The sequence below is a fragment of the Amphiprion ocellaris genome, chromosome 18 (genome assembly GCF_022539595.1).
Source record: "Amphiprion ocellaris isolate individual 3 ecotype Okinawa chromosome 18, ASM2253959v1, whole genome shotgun sequence".
Classification (NCBI taxonomy): Eukaryota; Metazoa; Chordata; class Actinopteri; family Pomacentridae; genus Amphiprion; species Amphiprion ocellaris.
The window spans coordinates 10301211-10326823 of NC_072783.1; the positions used below are offsets into that span (position 1 = coordinate 10301211).

General features: G+C 36.2%; 1 protein-coding gene across 11 annotated transcripts in view; it reads right to left on the reverse strand.

Moving 5' to 3' along the window:
* The window catches only part of LOC111582683 (SRC kinase signaling inhibitor 1-like), a 221001-nt gene that overhangs the window by 131260 nt on the left and 64128 nt on the right, over positions 1–25613 (reverse strand). For 8 of the 11 annotated variants that reach the window (XM_055004312.1, XM_055004311.1, XM_055004310.1 and 5 more), the window contains exon 2: positions 10242–10549. In XM_055004312.1, coding sequence (XP_054860287.1) covers positions 10242–10549 — 308 coding nt within the window. Of the gene's footprint in view, positions 1–954; positions 1389–10241; positions 10550–25613 lie in introns of those variants that run through there. The other 3 variants (XM_055004320.1, XM_055004318.1, XM_055004319.1) reach the window with 1 other exon arrangement.

The following is a 25613-nucleotide window of genomic DNA, read 5'->3' on the forward strand; positions in this document are numbered from 1 at the left end:
AACCAGTTCGATGGGGTGCAGCCACAGAAAATGCTCAGTCACCTCTGTTTCTGAGTCTGGATCTGGGAACTTTAACCCTTTGAGGGTGGGTCAGGTGATACGCATTTTCCATTGGATCTGGGTCATTTCTGACCCATGCTGTGCCTCAAAGGGTTAAGGACAATCTGATTGGCCGATCTCAACGATGAAACTGGAGCATGGACATGTTAAAGCTCAGGTAAATAAAAAGATACCAACCCATTCACGTCAACAAAAGTTTGCATTCAATAACTTAATTTAACATCTCACCAGTTTACTTTCTGGAACACCATCCAGTCGAGGAATATTTCTCAATATACAGAACCAACAAACCTCAGAAACCTCCAGCTGCCTTCAACTTTTAAGCATTATAATTACAGACTGTCAACTGGGAAACAGGCTTCAATATCACCACCGCTCTCCCTCAGGTTCCTGTCGGGAACAAACAGCTGATAATTGTCTTATAATCCCTCCTATGTATATCTGTGTAATCACCTGTCCGCAGATAATTTAACGCACCAACAACCTTTTTTGGAACATTAAACCATCAAACACAAAAAGGCCCCCGATGTGCCGTGACTCAGTGCAATATTTCTCAATCACTTGAGCTGAAATCCCAAAGCGCACATATGCACTGAGACGGGCAGGACTTGGGGGGGGAGGATGAGCCGGGAGACGACTGACCTGCATGCCAAGTAGCCATCTTTGCGCCCACCTCACCCAACACATGTTTCAAACACGCGTGTACCCCCTCCTCTTACACATGCATGTGTCTCTGCGGCAGCCCGGACACACCTGGCTCCCCCCCCTCACCTGCCTGCACACATGAGCGGACACTCCCGTCAGCGCGCCGTCGCCACACACATTCCTGCACTTTCACTCCATCTCAAGCTGAGAAAAAAAAAAAGCTGCAAGGACGGGGTTAGGGAGAGTTACCACTTAATGACGCCGCATCCTCCTCCCGCCGCTCCTCCACACGCCTCCCTCTTCCTCCTCCCCCCTCTCCATTTTCTTTTCTTTTTTTTTTCCTTTCCTTTTCCACTGCAGCTCGGCGTCTTTCCCGCGCCCCGAGGATCTGCCGCCGCCGCCGCCGCCTCCTCCTCTGCTGGTTCCTGTAGTAGCGACTCCGAGGCAGTTATAGCGTGCCTTCCTGCCCCTCCTCCCCTCTTCTTCCTCCTCCTCCTGTCCCCCCTCTCGCTGTCACTCTATCTCGCCTCCCATCCCCGACACAAACACTGCGAGAAAGGAAATAAAAAAATAAATAGCAGCCTTTCCCCTACTGTCGCTGGTTCCCTCTCTCAGTACAGCGTGTGCCTCCTTCCCAAAGCGACCATATGATATCACTCGGTTCTCCTTATATGGGGGGGGAACCAGGGTTTCCATGGCGACGGCTGACTCCACCTGTTTTTCTCTCTCTCTCTCTGTTGTTTTTTTTTCTTCTTCCCCCCTACCAGGAGATAGATGGTAAATAGACCCAGCACATGGAGGGAGAGAGAGAGAGACAGACAGATGAGACTTAAAGATGCAGTTTTTGCTTTTCTTCTGCGGATCGATTCCAATCTCACGTCTGTGTTAAATACAGAGCTGCAGTCCAGACAGGTAATCAAAGGTGTTCATGTACATGGAGCTGCCACACCAGAGAGTGGGGAGGGGGGAACAGCCATCATAGGACAAGACAGCATGCTCCTATTTATTGCTGTACACTCGAAAAATAAATGTTAATGCTACTTCTGATTTAATTACACTACTCATTCAATGATTTTTATTTATTTGTATTGTTTTCTACATTGTATATATGTATTGATACTGAAAAAAACACTTTTTGTCTACAACATAATTGCAAATGTATTCTTTTATAGTTTTGATGTCTTCAGTATTAATCTACAATGTATAAAGTAATTAAATAAAAACCACTGAATGAGAAGGTGTGTCCAAACTTTTGACTGGTAGTGTACGTTGAGTTAAAGGAATTATTGTTTCTTCTGCAATCTGTGGCATTAAAAAAAAAAAAACTGAACAAAACCATTTTAAGTGAATTTATCTTTGAAAATTAAGTTTCCTGCTGAATTAAAAATGAGTTTACTGCAGTTTGGTTGATTATTTAGTTCAAATTTAGAATATTAAAAAAAATATTTATAGGCGCCTTTCAAAACACATTCACATTAACAATCTTAAACTTAAAGATGTAAAAAGTTTAAAAGAAGGAAATTAAACAGAAGAAAAATTACGCTGAAAGGTAGAGCAGGGTGTCGTCCACATAGCTGTGAAACTGAATGTTGCATTTACAGAACATGTGGCCAAGAGGGAGAAGATAAATGATGAAGAGGATGGGACCAAGAACAGAGCCTTGGCACTGTCAAATAGGAGTGATGTCCTACTTAACACCAGCGTGGATGGAGGTCATTAAGCATAACATAAGACTTTGCCATGGTGCCCCTTTACTAGCTAAACTCCACAATACTGTTTGCCAACCTAGATATGCTGTCTCATGGTCGCTACGGTATTAAACAGTAAAAGTAAATCTACAATGCATGAAATACATATTATCTACAAAAATTGTATCAGGAATTAGCAGATACTACATATTAAATGATTTTTTTTAAATGATCGAGACATCCCAATACTGTCTTCATCAGAATCAAAAGTGGTGAATCCTTAAGTCTGTTTACACAATAAAAGGCTGGAAATTAAGCCTTTGTACTCTGAAATTCCAATAAACTCATCAGAATAATCAACAAAATTGCCCAAGAAAATGTGTTGACATCAATATTTTTGAGACCAATAGCGGATATTTAGTGTTAATCTAAATTTTGACACCAAGATTGTCATTTTTTTCCTGCAAATCCATATCAGTTATTAGTATCCTTGATTACTAATGAACGTTATTGGAACCTGTCTTGAATAGAATATTTTATTCAATCCCTAGTTATTTGAGAAATTAAAATAAATTTCCTGTCTCTGCTTTTCTGTCCAGTCTGAGTATAAAACAGGTTTGAATTACAGACCATCATCTGAAAGGTGTGGGGGAGGAAGTTTTGAAACACATCCAAATATCCGACAAGCTCTTCAGATGTGCCACCGCCTTCACATGTTGGAACTATTTTTGGCAAACACCAGCCGGTCAGAGCATCTTGTCGTCACGGTGAGGCTTCCAGACTTTCAGCCACGTACCTCGATTTGGCCTAGATTCGGTCGGCACGGGAACCAGAACTGGGCCACGTCCAGTGTTGTGGTTGAGGAAACACAGATCAGGCCTTTGAGTCGCTCAGTGGCTACCTTTGGGGGAATAACACGCCTGCTGGTGTTTTTATTCTCCTCTCAGCCAACAGATAAGGTCTCCTGAGTGAACCTTTCATATGAGTCAGCAGCTCTTCACACTCTCAGACTCAAGACTGCAGCATATTTACATACACTCCACTAATAAAGCACTGAATCACACCAAATCAGCTTCACTTTCAACACTCCCACGTCTGAATGTCCCGTATCATTGAATCTTTTTATGTTGCTGGCATCAGTGGAGCCTCTGATTCACATCCAGCTGCAGTTCAGACTGATGTGATGAGCGCTGAAGCGTTGAGTTAAACCTCTGACATGAGTCCGACCTGTGTTTTCTGAACTCGTCTTGCAGCATCAATCACAAAAGAAGGGAAACAAACACTTTAATATAACTGGAAGGCAGAAGTTATACCACAGGAGGGTCATTTCATCTCAGTTCAAGTTTTTCAAACAATTTCTGCTCAATCATTTGCATTTGTGTGAAAAATTTTCATCACAAACTACAGATGTGTAAAATTTTATTAGTGAAATCGCAGTTTGAAAAACAGGGGGGCCTCAACCCAAGTAGGAGTTCTGTTCCGACGGATTGATGCAAGTTGGAACTCCGGCGAAAATGTAAAAAAAGCCGTTACATGCATCACGATATCGATTAGTTCTTCGGAAAAGTCATGTTCTGAGGGTTTTATTCTATCTAATTTCACTTCCATGGAGATGGCTTTCCTGTTCTTCAAAGCACTGCAATCAGAAGAGTCTGACTTATGCTTGGGAGCCATAATGAAGGGCAAAAAGTTAGTGAATGTAGCACAATCCAAGGTGGTGTACAACTGGAGAATGTAAACAAAGCTGACTTATAGCACTGCGTGACGACGTATTCGCTCCGCTCGCCAACTAGTTCCACGTAACAATGAAATGCCATACATCATAAGCTGAGGATCCACCCGTAACCAGTTCCGACGTAACGGCGTAGGTTGAGGACGTCGTAAACCGAGGACCTTCTGTATTAAATTATCTGACGACCCACTTTCAGAAGGATTTCTCTCATTGAACTTTGAGTCTGTTTCAATGACAACATCTCAGCAACTATTAAAGATAAAAGTCTGAAATTTTTGCTGTTATTCCTCATCATGCCCTTGATTTAGAATTTAAAATATTAGACAAGTAGATTAAATAGTCTCTGATTATGGGTGAGTTGAAATATGACAAAAAAAATTAAAGACATCCCAAAAAGTCCCATAAAAAAAAAAAATAATAATAATAATGCAGAAGTCAACTAGTGGTGTTTTCTGGACCATGTGTGGCTGCATGTCTCAATAATATGAAGCAAAATAAAAACCTTCTGAAAGTAGCTCGAAAAGCAGTATAAATATATAAATATCTTTAAAAGTGCTTGATTTACTGTCACAGGAAAAAAGCATTCACTGGCATGTTAAATATAAAAAAACAAGCCAAAACTGTTAGTAATGTCCACATCAAAATATCAGTATTTTGATAAATGTTAATTCTTTCTTCTACATTTGATCAGAAAAATACACTAATTTATTTAAATCAGCAAAACTGTTTTGTCATTTTACAGATTATTGAAAAAGAAACTGTATATTAAGCATTGAAAAATAATAAAAATTTGCTTAAAAAGTTATTTTACTTTTTTCTGTTAAATTACAGATAACTAAAATCACAAAAGAATATTAACTTACATGACTGCTAAAACAAACTTTAAAATTATAACAATAATAAATTCCACATCAAAAATAGTGATAGTAATGCGTTCTACATTTTTTTCTTGCATTTCAATCAGCAAAAATACATATTTAACAGATATTTGACTTGTTTTGAAATAAAAAGTATGCATATTAAAAATTGAGACATGGTTTATAATGTTATTTTTATAAATTTTCAATGTTTTATTAAATTATAGATTAAAAATTAGTAAAATCACAGAGTTGAAGAAAGTAAAAATAAAAATAACTGGCTGAAACCATTAAAAAAATGTCCACATTAAGTATCTGTATTTTACACTGTATTTTTAAATCTTTCACAGTATTTAAATCAACAAAAATAGATATATTTAAGAAATTTGCCTTTATTTACACAGAAAAATAATACATATTAAAAATTTCAAAATGGTAAATAATTTTTAAAAAATGATTGTATAATTTTGACCAGTTTTATTAAATAACAGATAAGAACTAGTAAAATTACAGATCAAAATATGAATTTATATGCCTGTAAAAAAAAAACAAAAAAACCCCCTAAAATTATAAATAACGTCCACATCATTTACCTGTGTTTTAAACTGTATTTTATAATTTTCACTGTAATTAAATCAGGAAAAATATAGAAATTGTAATATGTGTATTTTAGTGCTGATTTAAATACAGTGTATATATTGAACAGATATTGGCCTTTATTAGAAAAGAAAAATTATACATATTAAATATCGAGAAATGTTAATACATTTTTTTAAATGCTACTTTACAAATTTCCCATTTTATTAAATTACAGGTATGAACTAATAAAATCACAAAAACAAAAATATCTGCATTTTACACAATATTTTTACATTTTTGCTGTATTTAAATCAGCAAAATTATTTTATTTTTCTTGGTATTTGCAGCTATTTTCACTTTTTTACAGTATTTTTAAACATAACAATATTCTAGAGTTTGAAGTATTTTTGCTAACATCCTCACTGACAGATTTTTATTTTTATTTTTTATTTTTATTTTTTGCAGCATGTTGTAGAGATCCAGTTTAGCTGCTTGACCTTCGTGTTGTCCTTATGCTAAACTAGGCTAAACATCTCTGGGTTTCAAACACAGACAATAAATCCTCTGATGGTGGGAAAGAAAGCAGCAAAGTAAACATTGACTTTGCTCCTTCAGATCCTAACGGAGGAGCTGAGGCAGCGTTCTGTTCGGACCATCTGTCGCAGGTATCTCGTCTGATTGATGGAGGAATGAAAGGCAGAAGACGAAGCGAGGAGACGGAGGAGAGTTTAATATCACACATTCTGACATTTTCTCACCGCCTCGTTCAAACCCTTTTCTCCATATTCTATTGATGCCTCTTTCACCTAATAACCGGTTAAAAAACGGCCATTACTGACCCTCGTACGGGTCATAAAAATGCCTCCGCTGAAGCCCTGGAGGCGACTCCACACATAATGCATTCACGTGGGTTTCAAAGCCCAGCGATGGTACATTATTATCTCTGAGGGAGAAAATGTTCACATGTGGAAGCAGAAAGCTCTCAGAGAATCGTTCCTCCCTACGGCTGCACTCTGAAACCGGATCAGCATCACATCACATACAGCCAGGGATGGTCTCTAATTCCTGTCATTGTGACATCACAGGAGGAAAAACACTCAAAGAGGTTTTCATAAAGAAGTCCTTGTCGGCTTTTGTTCAAATTTTACACGTAATTTAATTGAAAAATGTTTACGAATTAAGCTGCAAATAAGTAGGAACCTCTGAACCTTAAAGCAGGTTAGAAAAGCAGGATATTTGTGAAAGAAAACAGACAAAGTATTAGCATTTATCAGAGCAAGAAACTGTTAAAATGTAATTTTCAACTTTCCAACAGTCCTTGAAGGTATCATGTGACATGTGGTTCCATCATGAAAAACAACTAAATGTGAGCTAAAAAATTGGATATTTCATCAAAATCACTTCATTCTACATGTCTCATTTACAAAAATCTCCCAAAATAAACATGTTGCAACAGATTCTATGGAAAAAATAAATAAATTCTGCGTTCTTCAGCGCAACCAAAAGGTCACGACTGACTGCAACAAAACAGTTACCTGACAGAAATTCAGTAAATATTTGGCTGAACTGCAGGCTATGCAGTCTTACAGAAACAAAGAGGAAAATCAAAGCTACTGAAATAAATGCAGCATGGCTCAGAAACAGTGAACAGAGGAGCAGGTTGTTGGAGATGCATTCAGCATGGTGAAACATCTTTCTACAGATGATGAGCAGAGACTGAAATGTGGCTTAAAATATGTCTAAAATGACTCAAATAGATATTCTGAGCTACTTTCAAGTAAGTTTGAACTGTTTTGGAGTTATTTTGAACAATTCTTGACCCATTTGGGTAATTTCATGTTACTTTTGACGAGTTTCAAATCAGTTTCAATTTTCAGTCAAAACACGACTAAAACCTGGGAAATTGTCCACAATTATTGAGAAAATTGGTCTAAAATGGCTTAAAATTTCTGCAAAAGAAGTGAAAAATAGCCAAAATGACTTAAACATGGAAATTTAAAAACTTGTCCAAAATAAATGAGAAAATTGTCTACGATAGCTTCAAACTTGTTTAAAAAAAGGCTCAAATTTCTGCAGTTACTAAAAACAAATTGTCTAAAATGACTTAAAGTTCCCTGAATGTTTGATTTAAAAGAATGCCCAAAATAATTCAATATTTGTCCAAAATGATCATGAGTGGAAAATCAAAGCCACTGGATGAATCAAATAAATGCAGCATGCCTCAGAAACGGTGAACAGAGGAGCAGGTTGTTGGAGATACATTCAGCATGGTGAAACATCTTTCTGCTGATGAACAGAGTTATACAGGTTATAAATGATCTATAGATCATGTGTAGAATGAACTGATTTTGTTGTTTGCAATGTTGGTAACACCTGCAGACACTCAGAAAATGTTCTATAAGTTGATTCTACGGATTTAAACTTTGTTCTAAAAATAAAAATCGAAGAAAGTCAACTTTTGCTTTTTTTTAATGATTTATGGCATTAAAGTTGTTAAATATTAATTCATATTATACTGATAATTTGGAAAAATGGCATTTTTTTAATTCTAGAGAACAAACAATAAAAAAAAAAAAATCAACTTTCGTATTTATGACATTTTAACTTGACATTTTGACTTCTTTCTACTTCGTGTTCTGTTTCCAAAGAGCTGCAGGACTTTATATTGCAGTAAAAATGAGCCCACATGGAGAAAAAACCTGCCAGGAGCAAATAAAAGAAACAGCCAGAAACTGCTCAGAGTTCGACGGGTTAAATGAATCACTACCGAGATGTAAATGACACGACAAGACCTCAGTTTTATGCCCTCTAACGTTTCAAATCCTCCACCATGACGAGAGACACTCAGCCTGGAATCCACAACACAACATGAATATTTCAGAAATTTGTGCATTCTGAAAAAAAAATTCCTCTTTTTATTTGCCTCAAGCAGGTGTGAAAACTTTTGCTATATTTCAGCTTTTTTGCATGTTATAAATAAATCTGAAACTGTCAGACAAACAGGAGTAAAAGAATCAAATCTCAGAAGGAGGTTCAAGAAAAAAAAAGTATTTTCCTTCCTACACATATCTTCTACTTTTGCATATTTGTCAGACTTTGTTTCAGATCATCAAACTAATTTTAACATAAGACAAAGATAACGCAAGAAAATGTTGTTTATATGTTGATTTATTGAAAAATTTATATCACTCCTATGAGAAAGTAGAGGATATCTGTAGAGGAGGAGATACCTTTCAATAGCGCTGTATATTATTATAGTTTCTCTGATATTTACAGTATTTATATATTCAATCAACCACCTCACTCCCTATATTTCATCCCAATCTAGGTGCAAAATTACTTCTGTACACTAACTAATATGTGTAACACGTTTTCTGGGTAATAATTTTGCTTTTTATATACACACACACACACACACACACACACACACACACACACACACACACACACACACACACACACACACACACACACACACACACACACACACACAATATGTACTTATTTTATTACTCCACCAAGGAGGCGGAGCTTCAGTGGAGTTCTGCGTGAACAGCGTTGGGTTTGTCTGTTAGCAACATTACTCAAAGCGGACTAATGGATTTGGATGAAATTTTCAGGGAAGGTCAGAAATGACAAGGACCAACTGACTACATTTTGGCAGTGATGTGGCTTATAGTCTGGATCCATGGATTTATTAAAGATTTCTGTATCATTGAGAGATAGCGGCACGCCGTCACTGTAACCATGACAACAAGTGAGCAGTACGCCAGCTGCCTGCTGATGATCACGATTGTGATCCTACTACTGATTTATGGGCACTTATCCATCGGAAATGATACAAGGAACAAGTGATTAAATTGTGGGGGTGTTTCTGAGTCCCATCAATTCCCGCCGTCCGCTACATATTTAGGTCACACGATTCAGTATCCGTACATAACGTACACATGCATAACACACACCTGTGCTCAGCGCAAGGTCCTTTTGTTTGTGGCCACATCTATATTAAATGGACACATTCTATAGTGCCATGATTTCTGCCACAAAGTTTTTCAAGATTTCAGCCATCAGAAATGATACGACTAACCAGTCTTGGTGGAGTACTTTGCTCTTGTATTTTTTAATGCTTTTTGCTGCTGCTCTTACTTTCATTCACCTTTATTCTCTGCACATAGAATTCCAGTGTACATAAATTGTCATGTACCTGTGGAAACTGCAAAAAAATTCTATTATATTTCGACAGTTTTAGTGCCTGTACCTCTCAAAACTCTTTTTAGGTCATGCGGGTCGAACGTAGTTTCTAAGTTCAGCCTCAGTATCTCTGATGACGATGATAATAACGTTACGACAATATAAACAGCTTAAAAGATGTAATATTCTGAAAATGATGAAAAATTTCATGCTGTTTTCTCATAGGACTCTGTATTTCCTGACTCACTACAAAAGAAGCAGCTGCCTGATTGTAAAAAAAACTGCTTCATGTGTGCAAATATAAACAGTAGCGTCACTTTAAAGTACAATATGTTGAAGCAGAGTCCTGCATTATGCTCTGGAGGATGAAAGAAAACAAGAAATTTCTATTTTTATGTATGTTAAATAACGATGTGTAGCTGGTTGAGGGTTTTAGTGGCAGGATGTTGTTGTTGTAGTTCGTTGCGCTACCAAACAGTGTTAAAGTACCTGTCGTCCTGCAGCGGCGGAGCCCTGCGACATGCTGCCGGGGCTGTTGGAGTATTTGTTCTTCTGCAGGTCCATGAGGGCGTCCCGCTGCCGCTCGATGTCGGCCTTGTGGATGCTGTTCAGCGCCTCCAAGCTCTTGGCGGCCACCGAGTTGTGCCGGCGGTCCAGCGAGGACGACGTGAAGCCGCCGTTGGTGCTGTCGGGGAACCGCCGGGCCCCGCGGCCGCCGCCGGCAGCCAGCGTGTGGTAATCCCGCGGGAACTCGGCATCACCGGCAGAGATCATGGGACCCTTTCTCTTCTCTCGACCTGTCGGAGAGAATTTAAAAACAACACAAATGGAAAATAAGACCAGTGTAGACGCTTCTGGTGACGTATGAAGGTAAAATAGCGTGAATTATCTTCTGGAGGACGCAAGGACACAAGAAAATATTCCAGAATTCTGTTTTGTAAGAGTAGTTTTTTAAAGGAATTGTTCCTTTTATAATCTTATTATTACTGAACAGCACAGAGAACAGTCAGTTTGCAAGAGCAACTTTAACGAATATGGAGCAACTTTAACGAATATGGAGCAACTTTAACTCATTTAGAGCAACTTTAACTAATATAGAGCAACTTTAACTCCTTTAGAGCAACTTTAACTAATATAGAGCAACTTTAACTAATATAGAGCAATTTTAGCAAATATAGAGCAACTTTAACTCCTGTAGAGCAACTTTAACTAATATAGAGCAACTTTAACTGATATAGAGCAACTTTAACTCCTTTAGAGCAACTTTAACTAATATAGAGCAACTTTAATATAGAGCAACTTTAACTCCTGTAGAGCAACTTTAACTAATATAGAGCAACTTTAACTCCTGTAGAGCAACTTTAACTAATATAGAGCAACTTTAACTGATATAGAGCAACTTTAACTCCTTTAGAGCAACTTTAACTAATATAGAGCAACTTTAATATAGAGCAACTTTAACTCCTGTAGAGCAACTTTAACTAATATAGAGCAACTTTAACTGATATAGAGCAACTTTAACTCCTTTAGAGCAACTTTAACTAATATAGAGCAACTTTAATATAGAGCAACTTTAACTCCTGTAGAGCAACTTTAACTAATATAGAGCAACTTTAACTCCTTTAGAGCAACTTTAACTAATATAGAGCAACTTTAATATAGAGCAACTTTAACTCCTTTAGAGCAACTTTAACTAATATAGAGCAACTTTAATATAGAGCAACTTTAACTCCTTTAGAGCAACTTTAACTAATATAGAGCAACTTTAACTAATATAGAGCAACTTTAACTCATTTCTGAGCAACTTTAACTCATTTCTGAGCAACTTTAACCAATATAGAGCAACTTTAACTAAGATAGAGCAACTTTAATCTAATTTTGCACAACTTTAAAATAGAGCACATTTAACTTATTGAGAGCAACTTTAATATAGAGCAACTTTTATCAATATAGAGCAACTTTAAATAATATAGAGCCACTTTAAATAATGTAGAGCTACTTTAACTAATATAGAGCAACTTTAATTAATGTACACTACTGTTCAAATGTTTGGGTTCACTTAGAAATGTCCTTATTTTTGAAAGAGAAGCAGTTTTTTTCAATGAAGATAACACTAAATGAATGATAAATCCAGTGTAGACATTGCTAATGTGGTAAATGACTATTCTAGCTGGAAACGGCTGATTTTTAATGGAATATCTCCATAGGGGTACAGAGGAACATTTCCAGCAACCATCACTCCTGTGTTCTAATGCTACATTGTGTTAGCTAATGGTGTTGAAAGGCTAATTGTGATTAGAAAACCCTTGTGCAGTTACGTTAGCACATGGATAAAAATGTGGGTATTCATGGAAAACATGAAATTGACAAAGAGCTGATTTTACTTTGTTGTGCTTCATTCCTGCTAATGTTCAAACCCTTACACCAAACTAAGGCTGATCTTTATTCACAGAGCATCTCCTAGAAGCAGATCTAAATAAAACCGATGCATCAGTGCAGCACAGCGGCAGGACGTCTGCCCAAAAATTGAAGCCAAAACATCTCAATCACTCCCCAGTGGGTTTCTGTGAGTTTGATTTTAAATTTTCTGTGAGCATAGATGCATTTTGCACATCAATATTGCAGATGATCATCATCATTTAATGGCGGGAAGCCAAAATAATGGTCAAGAGGAAATATGATGGATGTTTTTCTGTATTTTCTGGTATTAGAAGGCACAAACGACTACGGGAGGAATTGAGATTAATCGACAGTAAATGTTAGCTGCAGTCTAATATCTGAGAAATAGTTCCTGTTTTCAGATGCTGGGCTGCAAGATTTTTTAGATAACTTTCACAAAAATACATCATCTGGTTCAATTTCACAGCAGAGAAAAGAAGAACAGCTGCCTGAAAGGTGGGAAATCAATCAGAAACATGAAAATATGTTCAGCAATGTCATGAAGTGAACAGAGATTACAGTCAAAAAGCAGAAGAACAGAGATTTAAAAAGAAAACAGAATAAAAATAGAATTAAATAGGGTTGAATTTTTAGGCCATCTTGAGAATAGATTATTTCAAAAGTCAAAAAAGGGTACTTGTAGTTCAAATTTCTTGTCTAAAAACTAAACAAACACTATCAGGAGACAGTTAGACAGCAGTCTATAGATTGATAAGTTGTTTTGTCTATAAAATGTAAGAAAATGGTAAAAAATGTTGTTTCCCAAAACACAAGATGACGTCCTCAAATGTCTTGTTTTGTTCATAACTCAAAGATATTCAGTTTACAGTCATAGAGACCACAAAATATTCACATTTAACAAGCTGGAATCAGAACAATTTGATTGGAAAGAACCACTACAAGTGATCTGAAAAAGGTCAAAGTTACAATTTTTTCTCTAAAAAATAAACAAACACTATGCGGACACTCCGAGACAATAAAGGGCAGTCTAATGTCCAACTAATGGTTATTTTCATTGTTGAGTAGTCTGTCGAATATTTTCCAAATGAATTGATGAGTTGCTATGTCTAGAAAATATGAGAAAATGGTGAAAAATGTCTATCAGTGTTTCCCAAAACCGAGGATGACGTCCTCAGATGTCTTGTTTTGTCCACAAACCAAAGATATTCAGTTTACCGTCTTCGAAATCAGAAAATATTCACATTTAACAAGCTGGAATCAGAACAATTTGGTTGGAAAGAACCATTACAAGTGTTCTGAAAAAGGTCAAAGTTGTAGTTGTAATTTCTTCTCTAAAAAATAAACAAACACTAGAATCCAGACAGCAGAAACTCCACTGAGGCCGACAGTCCACTCTTGTAAAATAAGTTTTAATGAAAATCTGTTGAGTAGTTTTTGTGTAATCCTGCCGACAAACAAACAGTAATAAAGACAGAACCTCTTCGGTGGAGACGATACCTGAAAGATAGAATTAATAAGATCTCTCCAGCTGGAGTTCTCACCAGCAGCTGTCCGTGTTTAGCGATGCAGAATATAAAGAATATAAAGTGTGTGAAAACTATTTAAGATAACTTTCAGACAGATTAAAAGTCTGTGCAGGTTCAATTTCATCTCTATGCATGAAAAGTGGGAAATCAATCTGCAAACACCACAACTTTTTATTTATTTTTAAAGAAAGAAGGTCAAATATTGGCTTAGTTAGAATACATTTTTTGTTTTGGAGAAGATGGGAAACTGATCTGCATGAAAAACATTAAAAACATTAAAATATGTTCAGCAATTATATTAAGTAAAGCTGTTTTATAGTCAGCAGGCAAAAGTATGAATAACCAGATAAAAAATGGAGAAAACCCAGAGATGCCTTTTGGGTTTCTTGAAATCTAGGAAGCAGCTGTGCAAAGAAAGTTCTCATTTAATTTCGAAAAACTAAAAAGAAAGAAACCTAGAAGGAAAAATGGGAAATTACAAATCTGTAACACAAACAATAACATTGTTGGTTTAATAAGTTTCAGCTCTACCAGGAAATACCACAATTTAATCTATTTTTCTTGTTTTTGTTTTAACAAAGAAGGTCTGATGTTGGCTTTTAATTCTAGTTCTAATTTTGTCTCTAGAAACTATACAAAACCCAGAAGGGAAGATGAGAAATCAATCACATTTGTTTAGTAATGATATCAAGTAAAAATTATTGACAGTCAACATGCAAAATAATGGATGGAGAGATAAAAAATGGAGAAAAACCAGAGGTGTCTTTGGGGGTTCTTGACATCTAGGGAGCAGCCCTACAAAGAAAGCTATAGTTTTTTTCTCTAAGAACTAAAAGAAATATGTTGAGTGATGAATAAAGTAAACCTGGTTTATAGTCACCAGACAAAATAATGGACTACCAGATACATATGGAGAAAAAACATTGCCTTTTTGGATTTCTTGACATCTAGTAAGAAGCTCTAAAAGGAAACACTACGATTTGTATTTATCATAAGAAAAGATGGTCAAATATTGGCTTAGTTATAATTAATTCCAGTGATCATTTCTTCTCTGGATCGAAACAAAACCAGAACGGAAACGGGGAACATTAAAATTTAAACCTGGTTTATAGTCAACAGGCAGAAGCATAAAAAAAAAATAAAACTAGACAAAAAATGGTGAAAAACCAGAGTTGCCTCTTGGGTTTTTTGAAATCTGGGGGGAAGCCATGTAAAGAAAATTATATTTTCTTCTAAAACTAAAAGATATATGTTGAGTGATGATATAAAGTAAATTTGGTTCATAATCACAAAGCAAAATTATGGAAAACCAGATTGACATTGGATTAACTGACACTTACAGAGCAGCTTTACAAGGAAATGCTACAATTTTTATGTTTTTTTTAAGAGAAGAAGGTCAAATATTGGCATAGTTACAAATAATTCTAGTAATAATTTCTTCTCTAGAAACAAAAACTAAACCAGAAGGGAAAATGGGAACTCAATCTGCACCAGATACAATAATAATTTCATATTAATTAAACTTGATTTATAGTCAGCAGGCAGAAATATGAGTAATCAGAGAAAAAAAACTGAAAAAACAGAGTTGCCGTTTGGGTTTGTCGACGAGGGAGCAGCTGTACAAAGAAAGTTAGAATTTCTTCTCAAAAAAAAAACCAAATCTGCAACACAAACAATAACATAGATTATAGTCTACCGGCAAAACAGCAATTAACCAGATGAAAAATGGAGAAAAAACATCGGCTTTTGGCTTTCAGCTCTACCAGGAAACATCACAATTTGACCTTTTATTTTTTTATTTCATTTTTACAAAGAAGGCCAAATGATGGCTTTTAATTCTAGTCATAATTTTGTCTCTAGAAACTAAACAAAAGAAGAACAAGAAGAAAAGTGAAACCATAGATCTGCATCAGAAACAGCAGTGGTGTAAAGTAAACCTGTCAGATGTGTTGAGCAGCTTTAAGCTGTCCGTCGGTCGCTGCTAATATCTGAACTGAATAAACGAATTGCAGTTAATGGTCGGACCTCCAGGCCTGACAGCTGAGCAACAGCTAATGTGAGAACTTTCAACATCCACGACCCAAATCTGTCCTTGAGCAAAACCTGCACAGTCTACTAACAACAAACACTGTTCCCTCTGTTTCATTCTGCACACACACTTTCAACAACACGACAACACAAACACACCTCTGGTGATACCCCCCCGTGAAAACACTAGAACATCTGTCTGCTGCCCGGGGAAGCCGGAGGCGACAATAAACTGTTGCTGCTTCCTACGTCAGCAGACTCCAGGATCAGAGTCAGTCGGGGGAAAGCGACAGAAATGGAAATGATGAAAGTCCTGCTTTGGGAGTTTAGTGCCCCCTAGTGACCACAGACACACAAAGCACTGTTGCTGGAGGTGTATGTTTGGGTTTATTTGTTTTGTACAAGATAAAAAAGAAGAAAAAAGGCGGGAAAAAACTTATTCTAACATGATACCTGCTGTAAATAACACAAAAAATGACCTCACTGTGTCAAAGATTTTCTGCTGTAGAGGTTATGACAAAAAAAAAACCATTAAAAACTACATGTTATGTAGAATATTCACGTTTGGAAACAGGACTCCTGCTTGTGACATATTCAATAAGAGGATCATTATTAGTTATCAGGAGAAATAATCATTTTTTAAGCTAGATCTGCACAAATAACAGTGATAAAGTGGTTGCAAATAAACTAAATGTTGTAATTGCTGACATTTAAAGTGGTAGAATGTGATGGAGGGTTGTAGTAAATGTATTTGTCCTTACTGTGTAATGATATTTGTAGTTTTACCAACAGATTTAGCTCCTTTCGCAAGTTCCTTTTCCTTTTGTGCTTGTTGGATAATAGTCTGAAGCTACAACTAACCATTATTTTAATTCTCAATTTATCTATCTTCTTGATCAACTGATGTTAAAAATAATGCCAATCAATGCTTCCAAAAGCCCAAAATGACATCCTGGAATGTCCTGTTTGGTCCCCAACCCAAAAATATCCAGTTCATTGCAATAAAGGAGAAAAGAAAGCAGAAATTATTCACATTTAACAAGACTTGTCCTTAAATAACTAAAAAAAAAAAACCAGCTAACTGTTTAAAAAGCAGGGAATTTGTCTAAAGTTGACAACTAATAGATAGAAAAGATGCTTCTTTATGTCTGTGTAGTTTCTCATTCATCCAGGTCATGGTTATCCAAAGTTGTTTAAATCAATCCAACTGGACTTTAACAAGGTTCCTAGGAACCTTGTTAAAGTCCAGTTGGATTGATTCTTTATTAATTGTTGTGACTTCAATCTATCTGACAAAAGTGAAAAAAAATTGACGTCCTTCAGCCCGTTGACCAACAGTCGAATAACTTAAATTTACTTTCAAGTATAACAAAAAAAAAAAAGCATTGAATCCTCACATTTGGGCTGATGTTTGGTATTTTGGTTGGATGTTTGATAAAATTATTAGCTGCGAAATTTTTGTACAAAATCTGTTTTTCAGATTTTAACAGTTTAATTCAGCATGGAGGTTGTACCAGTATTTTAGCATTCTTTACTAACATTAAACAACAGAGAACCAACTAGCAACAACACGATGCAGTGCATTTCCATCCCTTAGTATCCTTGTCAGTTCAGTAAACGTTGAATAAGTTAAACCTAACAGTCTCCTTTCGGTTAAACCAAGTCAAAATTTTTAAAAAGTCGGGGTGTTCACAAGTAATCTGCTCTTCCTGCCAGCAAAATAATGGATTAATCCCGGGAAACTAAAAAGAAATATGTCGAACAATGATATATTTATAGTCAACATGCAAAGTAATTTGTCAACCAGATAAAAAATGGGAAAAAACCATTGCCTTTTTGGATTTTTTGACATCTAGTAAGCAGCCCTGAAAGGAACCGCGACAATTTTAATTTATCCTATAAAAAGGTCAAATCTTGGCTTTCATATAATTATTTCCAGTTATAATTTAATGGATTAATCCCAAAAGGCTGTTTTTGTGGCGCTTCTCTCCATATAAAAGAAAAACCATTCACCCAACCAATGACAGATTGGTTGGATGACAGGATATTGACCAACCAATCAATCTGGAAATGTTAAAAACCAGAGTTACATTTGGGTTTCTTGACATTTAGGGAGCAGCTTTGTGAAGAATCATTTTTTATTTTTATTTTTTTTTTAAATATCCAAACTTTACACTTTATTTCTTCTCCAAAAGCTACACAAAAACTAGAAGATTACGTTGAGTGATGATATAAAGTAAACCTGGGTTGTAGTCAAATTAATGGACAACCAGATAAAAAGAAATGGAGAAAAACCATCGCCTTCTTGGATTCCTTGACATCTAGTAAGCAGCCCTACAAGGAACCGCTACCATTTTTATGTTTTTCAAGGAAAGAAGGTTGAATATTGGCTTAGTTATAATTAATTCTAGTAACACAAAAATTAGAAGATTACGTTGAGCGATGATATGAAGTAAACCTGGCTTTAAAGGCTATAAAGTTTGCCTGGTGACTATAAAGTCACCATGCAAAATAATGGAAAACCAGTTAAAAATGGAGAAAAACCATCGCCTTCTTGGATTTCTTCATCTAGGTAGCAGTCCTACAAGGAACCGCTACCATTTTAATTTATCCTAAGAAGAGAAGGTCAAATATCGGCTTTGTTTCAATAATTCTAGTTATAATTTAATGGATTAATCTCAAAAGGCTGTTTTTGTAGTACTTTTCTCTTTATGAAGGTCATAGTATTTGACAATAATGGAGGACCAGATAGAAAAATGTGGAAAAAACCTGGGTTGCCTTTTGGATTTCTTGACATCTGGGATCAGCCCTACAAGAAACCAACACAATTTTGTCTTTTAAAAGAGGGTCAAATGTTTTCTAGTTTTATTTTTTTTAAATAAAAATTCTATTCAATTTCATTGACTTACTACCAATTTCAAATTGATGTAGCCGATACCAAAATGCTTCTTCACCTTGAGGTTAGGACTTCAAGTCAAGAATTCTAGTTAGAAATTCTTCTCTACAAACTAAACAAAAAGCTGAAGAAGAAAAGGGAAATCAATCTGCATCAGAAAGATTAAAAGTGGTTTAGTGATGACATAAAGGAAAAAAATATTGATATCCAACCAGGAGGTAAGCTGCCTAGTACGTATACTCGAGAATCTTTTATTTATTATCAAGCCAATGGTTTAATACAACCACTGGCTTGGTTATAATTAATTCTAGTATTAATAATTCTAGAAGGCTGTTTTTCTCACGTTTTTCTCTACATGAAAGTAAAACAATTCATCCAACCAAACTGTCATTGGTTGGAAAGAATATCGACCAACAAATGCATCTGGAAATGGTAAAAAAGCATTTGGATTTCTTTACATTTAGGAAGCCTCCGTACAAGAAGTCGCCACAATCTTTCCAAAAAGGCCAAAATTCGACTTATAATTTCTACTTTAGTGGCTAAACAGGACACTTAGAAAGCACAGATCTCCACTGAGACCAACTATTCACTCTTCTATGATAAGTTTAATAAAAATCAGCTCAGTAGTTTTTGTGTAATCATGTCAACAAACAACCAAACAGCAATAAAACACAACCTCCTTGGTAGAAGTGACATCTGAAAGACATGAATAATACGATCTCTCCACCAGCTGCCAGTGTTTCCTGGTGCGGAATATCAGGAATATAAAGTGTAGAATCTACATAAAACATTCTGACCCACTGATGACAAGTCAAACATTCACTTTCAACCTGATCGGAGGTTATCTGCTGCATTTTCAAACCACATGGGGTGGGAAACTTTCCAGCCAATTTCCTTCAGTTGAAGAGGAGGTGATGTATGGAGATAAACGGACTCACAAGTGCAGGTTGTTTACGACAAACAAACTGTAAACTACATGACCTGTGGTGTTCCCTCTGCACGGTATCGATCTCCTCCGTGAGGCGGGAATCACCGGAGCGAGACCTTTACCTTCATTAGCAGCCGAGAAACTGTCATACAGCCACAGACAGTATATAGGCTAAAGGTGAAGATCTCGCAACAAAAGCTCCCTCATGAACGTTCCCATGGTGTGCGATGAGTAGTACGTATACTCGTGAATCTTTTTCTTGCCCATCTGTGGATTCAGCCTGACAACAGCAATATTTGTGGCTGTAAAACCTAAAAAAAGCAACAACACAGTTGGTCACAGATGTAAGTCGTGTGATTGGAGCGTAGCAGCAAGCCGGAGTGTTTCCATGGTGGGAAATAAAACAGCAGCAGAGGAGGGAACAACCAGACGAGACCTTGTCACTGTAATTTATGCGAAGCCTCGAGCACACCCTTACAACCCGTGTGCACAAAAACAGTATATATATGTACAAATGTGTGTGTGGAGGGGTAGAAGTGTGAATGTGGGGCAAATAGAAGCTATATTTTACCACATGGAGGCCTGCCAGTCAGCACTAACACCTGCTGGAATTCACTGTACTCCTCAAATCAACACTGATGATGCAACTACATCCGTCCTACATTTGAACGCCGTTAATCAGGGAAATGGTTCACTGGAATATGAGTTTGACATTCACAGAATCACTACTGGGAGCTGCCCAGTGAAACCAGTCTCCAGCTCAGTGGCAGATTTTAGTATTTTAACCCTTTTTCAGCATCGATATTCACATTTGGATCAATCATTAAATTTCTGCTCGACCGTGTCTGAATTGCCGTTCCAGCATAAAATGTAGATATTTATAAAGATATCTGTGAAATTTTCGCTTCATATATCAAATATTTTCTGCCTGTTAACCCACTTTCAGCATGTTTTTTTCGCACATTACAATTTGAGGCTGTTTGAACAACAATATCTGAGAAACTGTTAAAGATAAAAACTTGAAATGTTCATTGATTAAGAAAATATTCACATTCAAGAAACTGCAATCAGACAAAATAGACTAGCGGATATCTAAATAGTTGGCAATAAATGTAAGTTTACAACTAACTGATAAACTGTTGCAGCTCTATTCACCACAAAATATTCTAAAGATTTTTTCTTCAGCTAACTATTGTGCTTTTAATCTGTCTGAAAATAACGAAAAACATAAATTCTAACGTCTCTCAGCCCAACAAGACAGCTTCAAACGTCTTGTTCTACGAGACCAATAGCCAAAAAGTCAAAAATATTCAGTTTACTGTCATGTAAAGCAGCAAATGTTCTGGATTTCTGGATTTTTTTTTTAAAAGACCAGCTAACTGTTGAAGCTGTACAGCATTTATGAAGGGAGAGTATGACACTGAAACTAGGTTTTGGCTAAAAAACTCAAGGTAATCAATAAAGTAAACCTTAAAGTGATGGCTAATGTTGTTTTTGTTGTTTGTTAGGCTCCTCAGTCTCTTCATATGTGTTCAAAATGAGTTCTCAAAAGTCCTTTTTCATCCACATCCCAAAGATATTCAAATTGTCATACAGAAGGAAAGAAAGCAGAAAATATTCACATTTTTGAAGCTGGAATCAGAGAATTTAGACCTTTATTTAAAAAAAATTACTCAAAGTAATTAATCTATTATCAAAATCAACTGGTGAATAATTCAATAGTTGATCATCAGATCAAATAATACTCTCTCTGTAGCTATTAACTGAACTTAATTCACTAGCAAGGTAATATTTTAACGCTATCTGTGTTTTGTTTCAACTCTGAAGGTTCCTCTGAGGTCCTTTGGCTCATTTTTATTTCTTTAACTCCAGTATAAAGATGTAAAAATAAACAAAACGCTGCTACCTTCCTCTGACTAGAGTTTTAAATGTCTGACCTTTGCTGTGCTTTTAGAACATCTCTCAACACGCTGACATTTTCCATTTCTGTTTTTCTTGCATATCGATTTCTGGTGAATTCTCTGTTCTCTGCCCTTTGGTATCTCGTCTGATCTGTTTTGTATGTTAAACCAGACACGTAAAAACCCAGAGCAGCATCTATTACTTAAAGCAGCCGTGTGAAACAGCAGCTGCGGCTCTATTTTTTACCTCCACCGTGTCATTATGACTCCTGGTGGTAGTTAATGTGCTGCCACCTCCTTCCAGCTCGCTGCTGGCTACACCTCTGTTATTACGGCTCTACTGCAGCCACCAGTCCGGCTGATAAATTACTCTTTAATTGTCTTGCTTTACTTATATTGTTGGATCTTTAAAGTCGCTGCTGTCGCCATCAGGAACATGTCATATTTCAGCCTCATTCGCATCAATACAGGCACAAAACAAAACCCACAAAGTCTAATTCTACCACATTTATCAGCGTCTACATTCATTCAGAAACTCTGGCTCAATTTTCTTGTCCTCATCTGACCAAGAAAGCCATTTTAATGCAGCACAAATGCATCAAGTTTAGCTTCAATCGCTAGTTTTAGATGTTAATAATTCAAACACTAAATAAAAACATTTCTGACACTCCTTGAACTAAACATGCGATGGTCAATTCATAATCTTTTATCAAAACCACTTGATTCTACGTGTCATTTAAAAATTCACCATAATAACTACAAACTGCAAGAATTGTTGGATTTTAACATTCCAAAGAAAATAATCATGGGTTTTGTTGGTTTCATTGACAAAAACAACCAAAACTAAGCTAAATATTGTGATATTTCATCAAAATCACTTTATTCTACATAAAATTACAGCAAAATATCTGCAAAAACAACAAGAATTGTTGGATTTTAACATTCCAAAGAAACTAATCATGGGTTTTGCTGTTTTCATTTGTCAAAAAATAAAAAATTTGAGCTTAATATTGGGATATTTCATCAAAATAACTTTTTTTTCTCTACATAAAATTTCACCCAAAAACAGCCAGTCATTGGACTGTCAACTTTCCAATGGAACTAATCATGGGCTTTGTTGTCTCATTTGTAAAAACAACTAAATCTAAGCTAAATATTGGGATATTTAATCAAAATCACTTTATTCTACACAAAATTTCAACAAAAATAACTTTAAAAACAGCAAGAACTGTTGGATTTTCAACATTGCAAAGAAAGTTGTCATGAGTTTCGTTGGTTTCATTGGTAAAAACAACCAAATCTGATCTTAATATTGGGATGTTTCATAAAAATCACTTTATTCTATATTTTCATTTTTAAAAGTCACCAAAAATAAACCACCAGACTCTGCAAAAAGGACCAGAGGAGTCTAAGAAAAACCATCATTCATCATAGCAACGAACTACAAAAAAACCCAGCAAGAATCATTGGGTATTCAACTTTCTAATTGAACAAGTCATGTTATTTTACTTTTTGATAGGCAAAAACAACTAAATCTGATCTAAATATTGTGATATTTTATTAACACGCTTTAATTCTACAGGTCTCATTCTTTTTGGTGAATTATTGAATTCACCAAAAAGAAAAAAAAGGACCAGAAAAGTCTAAGAAATATCACTATTCATCATAGTAAAAAACTGTAATAACATCAAGAATCGTTGGATTGGATTGGATCGGTTATTTTTGGTATCATTGGCAAAAATGACCAAATCAAAGCTAAATGTTGGGATATTTCATCAAAATCACTTCATTCAACAGTCTTATTTTAACAATAAACCATCTTGGTGACACACAGAGCCCACAAAGTGTGATATGACAACATTTATGATGTTACCATGCTAAGATGGAGATTTTAATGCAACACAAACACATTAATTGCAGCTTCAGTCGCTGGTTCTAGATGCTAATAATTCAAACACACTGAATAAAACTGCGTCCCGCTCACACACACACTTCCACAAAGCTCTCATTCTGGCGTCTCCACATGATGTATTTGTCAGAGTTCATTATAGTTGAGGGAAAACCGAGTGAGTGATGGTCGAGGTGCCTCCGATGCCATATTTCAACGGTCCAGGAAACATTCCAAAAGGCTGCTCAAGGCCTCGTCCAAACATTTCTCATCACAAGGCTGCAAGTGTGAGTCGGTAACACAACCTTGGCCGCGGCTGGCTGGGGTCTGACAGCGGCTATTTGTTAGTTTTATGGTTTCATCGGGCTGCAGTCTAATCATTTGTACTCGTCTGGGCTTTGCTCAAATTCACGCTGCATTATTTTCTCCCTGATGTTTGATTTGGACACTGAGGTTTGTTGGAGGGCAGCGACCTGAAAAACAACTGTACATGAGATTATACAGCTCCGTCTATAGGGGGTCTCTGCATTAACCATGAGATGACAGCTGCAGTCCACTGCTATAATATGCTGTGCATGCATCTACTGCCGGGCTACAACCGCTAAAACGTGACATAAATAATTAATATAGCACATGTAGTCAACAAACAGACAAGTTATCGCGTCAAGATTTGCTGCTCTCTTGTACTTCACTGCAAACTGAATATCGCTAGAATGTAAAAATGCAACGTGGAACACTGGGAACATGTGTTATAGACTAATAATCAATCAACTAATCCAAAAGAAATCGCTGATCACCTGATAATGTAAATACTTGTTAGGTAAAGCCTTTGTCACCTATTAAAGCAACAGTTTGTGATGCATTCTAGGAGCATTTTGTGGAAAAACTCTTTACACACCAGCAGCAACTAATGAATCCATCTTGTCTAACTATAAAACAAAAAAAATGCTCTTCTCTGGTGCAGTGACAGGCTGTAAAAAGTACATAAAGTCATTGCATTCAGTCAGACTATATACTTGCCCAACTTCAGACTCTCTGCCTACGCATTCATTGCATGTCAACAAAGTTTTCCACAAGACTAAATGGACACAGTGCAGCTACAGTTTTAAACCTGTAACATCTTGCACTGCTACATAAAGTAAGGAAAGAAAGATTAAATCTAAAAAAAAGTTTGCATAAAACACAAGATCAAACTCAAGTTAACATTGGTGTGACTTTTCCACAATGGCGGCAACTGCAGGAGTCTGAAAAGTGGTGCCATCGTTGCTCTTTTTCTGTTGGACAAGTAATTGTCTGGGTTGTTTTGTTTTGTGAGGTGAGAGTTTTTAGGTTAAAGTTAGAGATATTAATGATTAATTATTAATCAATTAATTGCCATGGAAAGTTTCACCGATTAAAATTATGTGAACTGATAAGTTTGGGGTCACTTAGAAATGCTATGCTTGTTGAAAGAAAAGCATTTTTTTTCAACAAAGATAACATTAAATGGATCATAAATCCAGTCTAGACATTGCTAATATGGTAAATGACTATTCTAGCTGGAAACAGCTGATTTTTAATGGAATATCTTCATAGAGGTACAGAGGAACATTTCCAGCAACCATCAGTCCTGTGTTCTAATGCTACATTGTGTTAGCTAATGGTGTTGAAAGGCTCATTGATGATTAGAAAACCCTTGTGCAGTTGTGTTAATACATGAATAAAAGTGGGAGTTTTCATGGAAAACATGAAATTGTCTGGGTGACCCCAAACTTTTGGACGTTAGTGTATATACCTGTCTAACTTCAGACCATCTGCCTATGAATTCATGGCATGTCTAGAAAGCTTTCCAGAAGACTAGCTGGACACAGTGCCAGAAGTAGCTAACAGTTACCAACAAAAATGGCAGACACAGTTCATCTGTAACATCTTGCACTGGTACACAAAGCTAGAAAAGAGAGTAAAAGAAAAGCCAACGATCAAAACATGTTTAAATAAAGCATCAGTGTGACTTTTCCACACTGGTGGCAACTGCAGGAGTCTGAAAAGTAATGCCATTGTTGCTCTTTTTCTATTGGACCGGCATCTGAGCTACTTTGCTTTGTGAGGTGAGAGGTTAAACACCTGCAAGGAAAAGTATGTGAACCCGTTGGGATTACTTGGATTTCTGCATAAATTGGTCATAAAATGTGTTCTGATCTTCATGTAAGTCACAACAATAGACAAACACCATCTGCCTAAACTGCACACAAAATTATATGTTTCATGTTTTTATTGAACACAACATGTAAACATTCACAGTGCAGATAAGAACA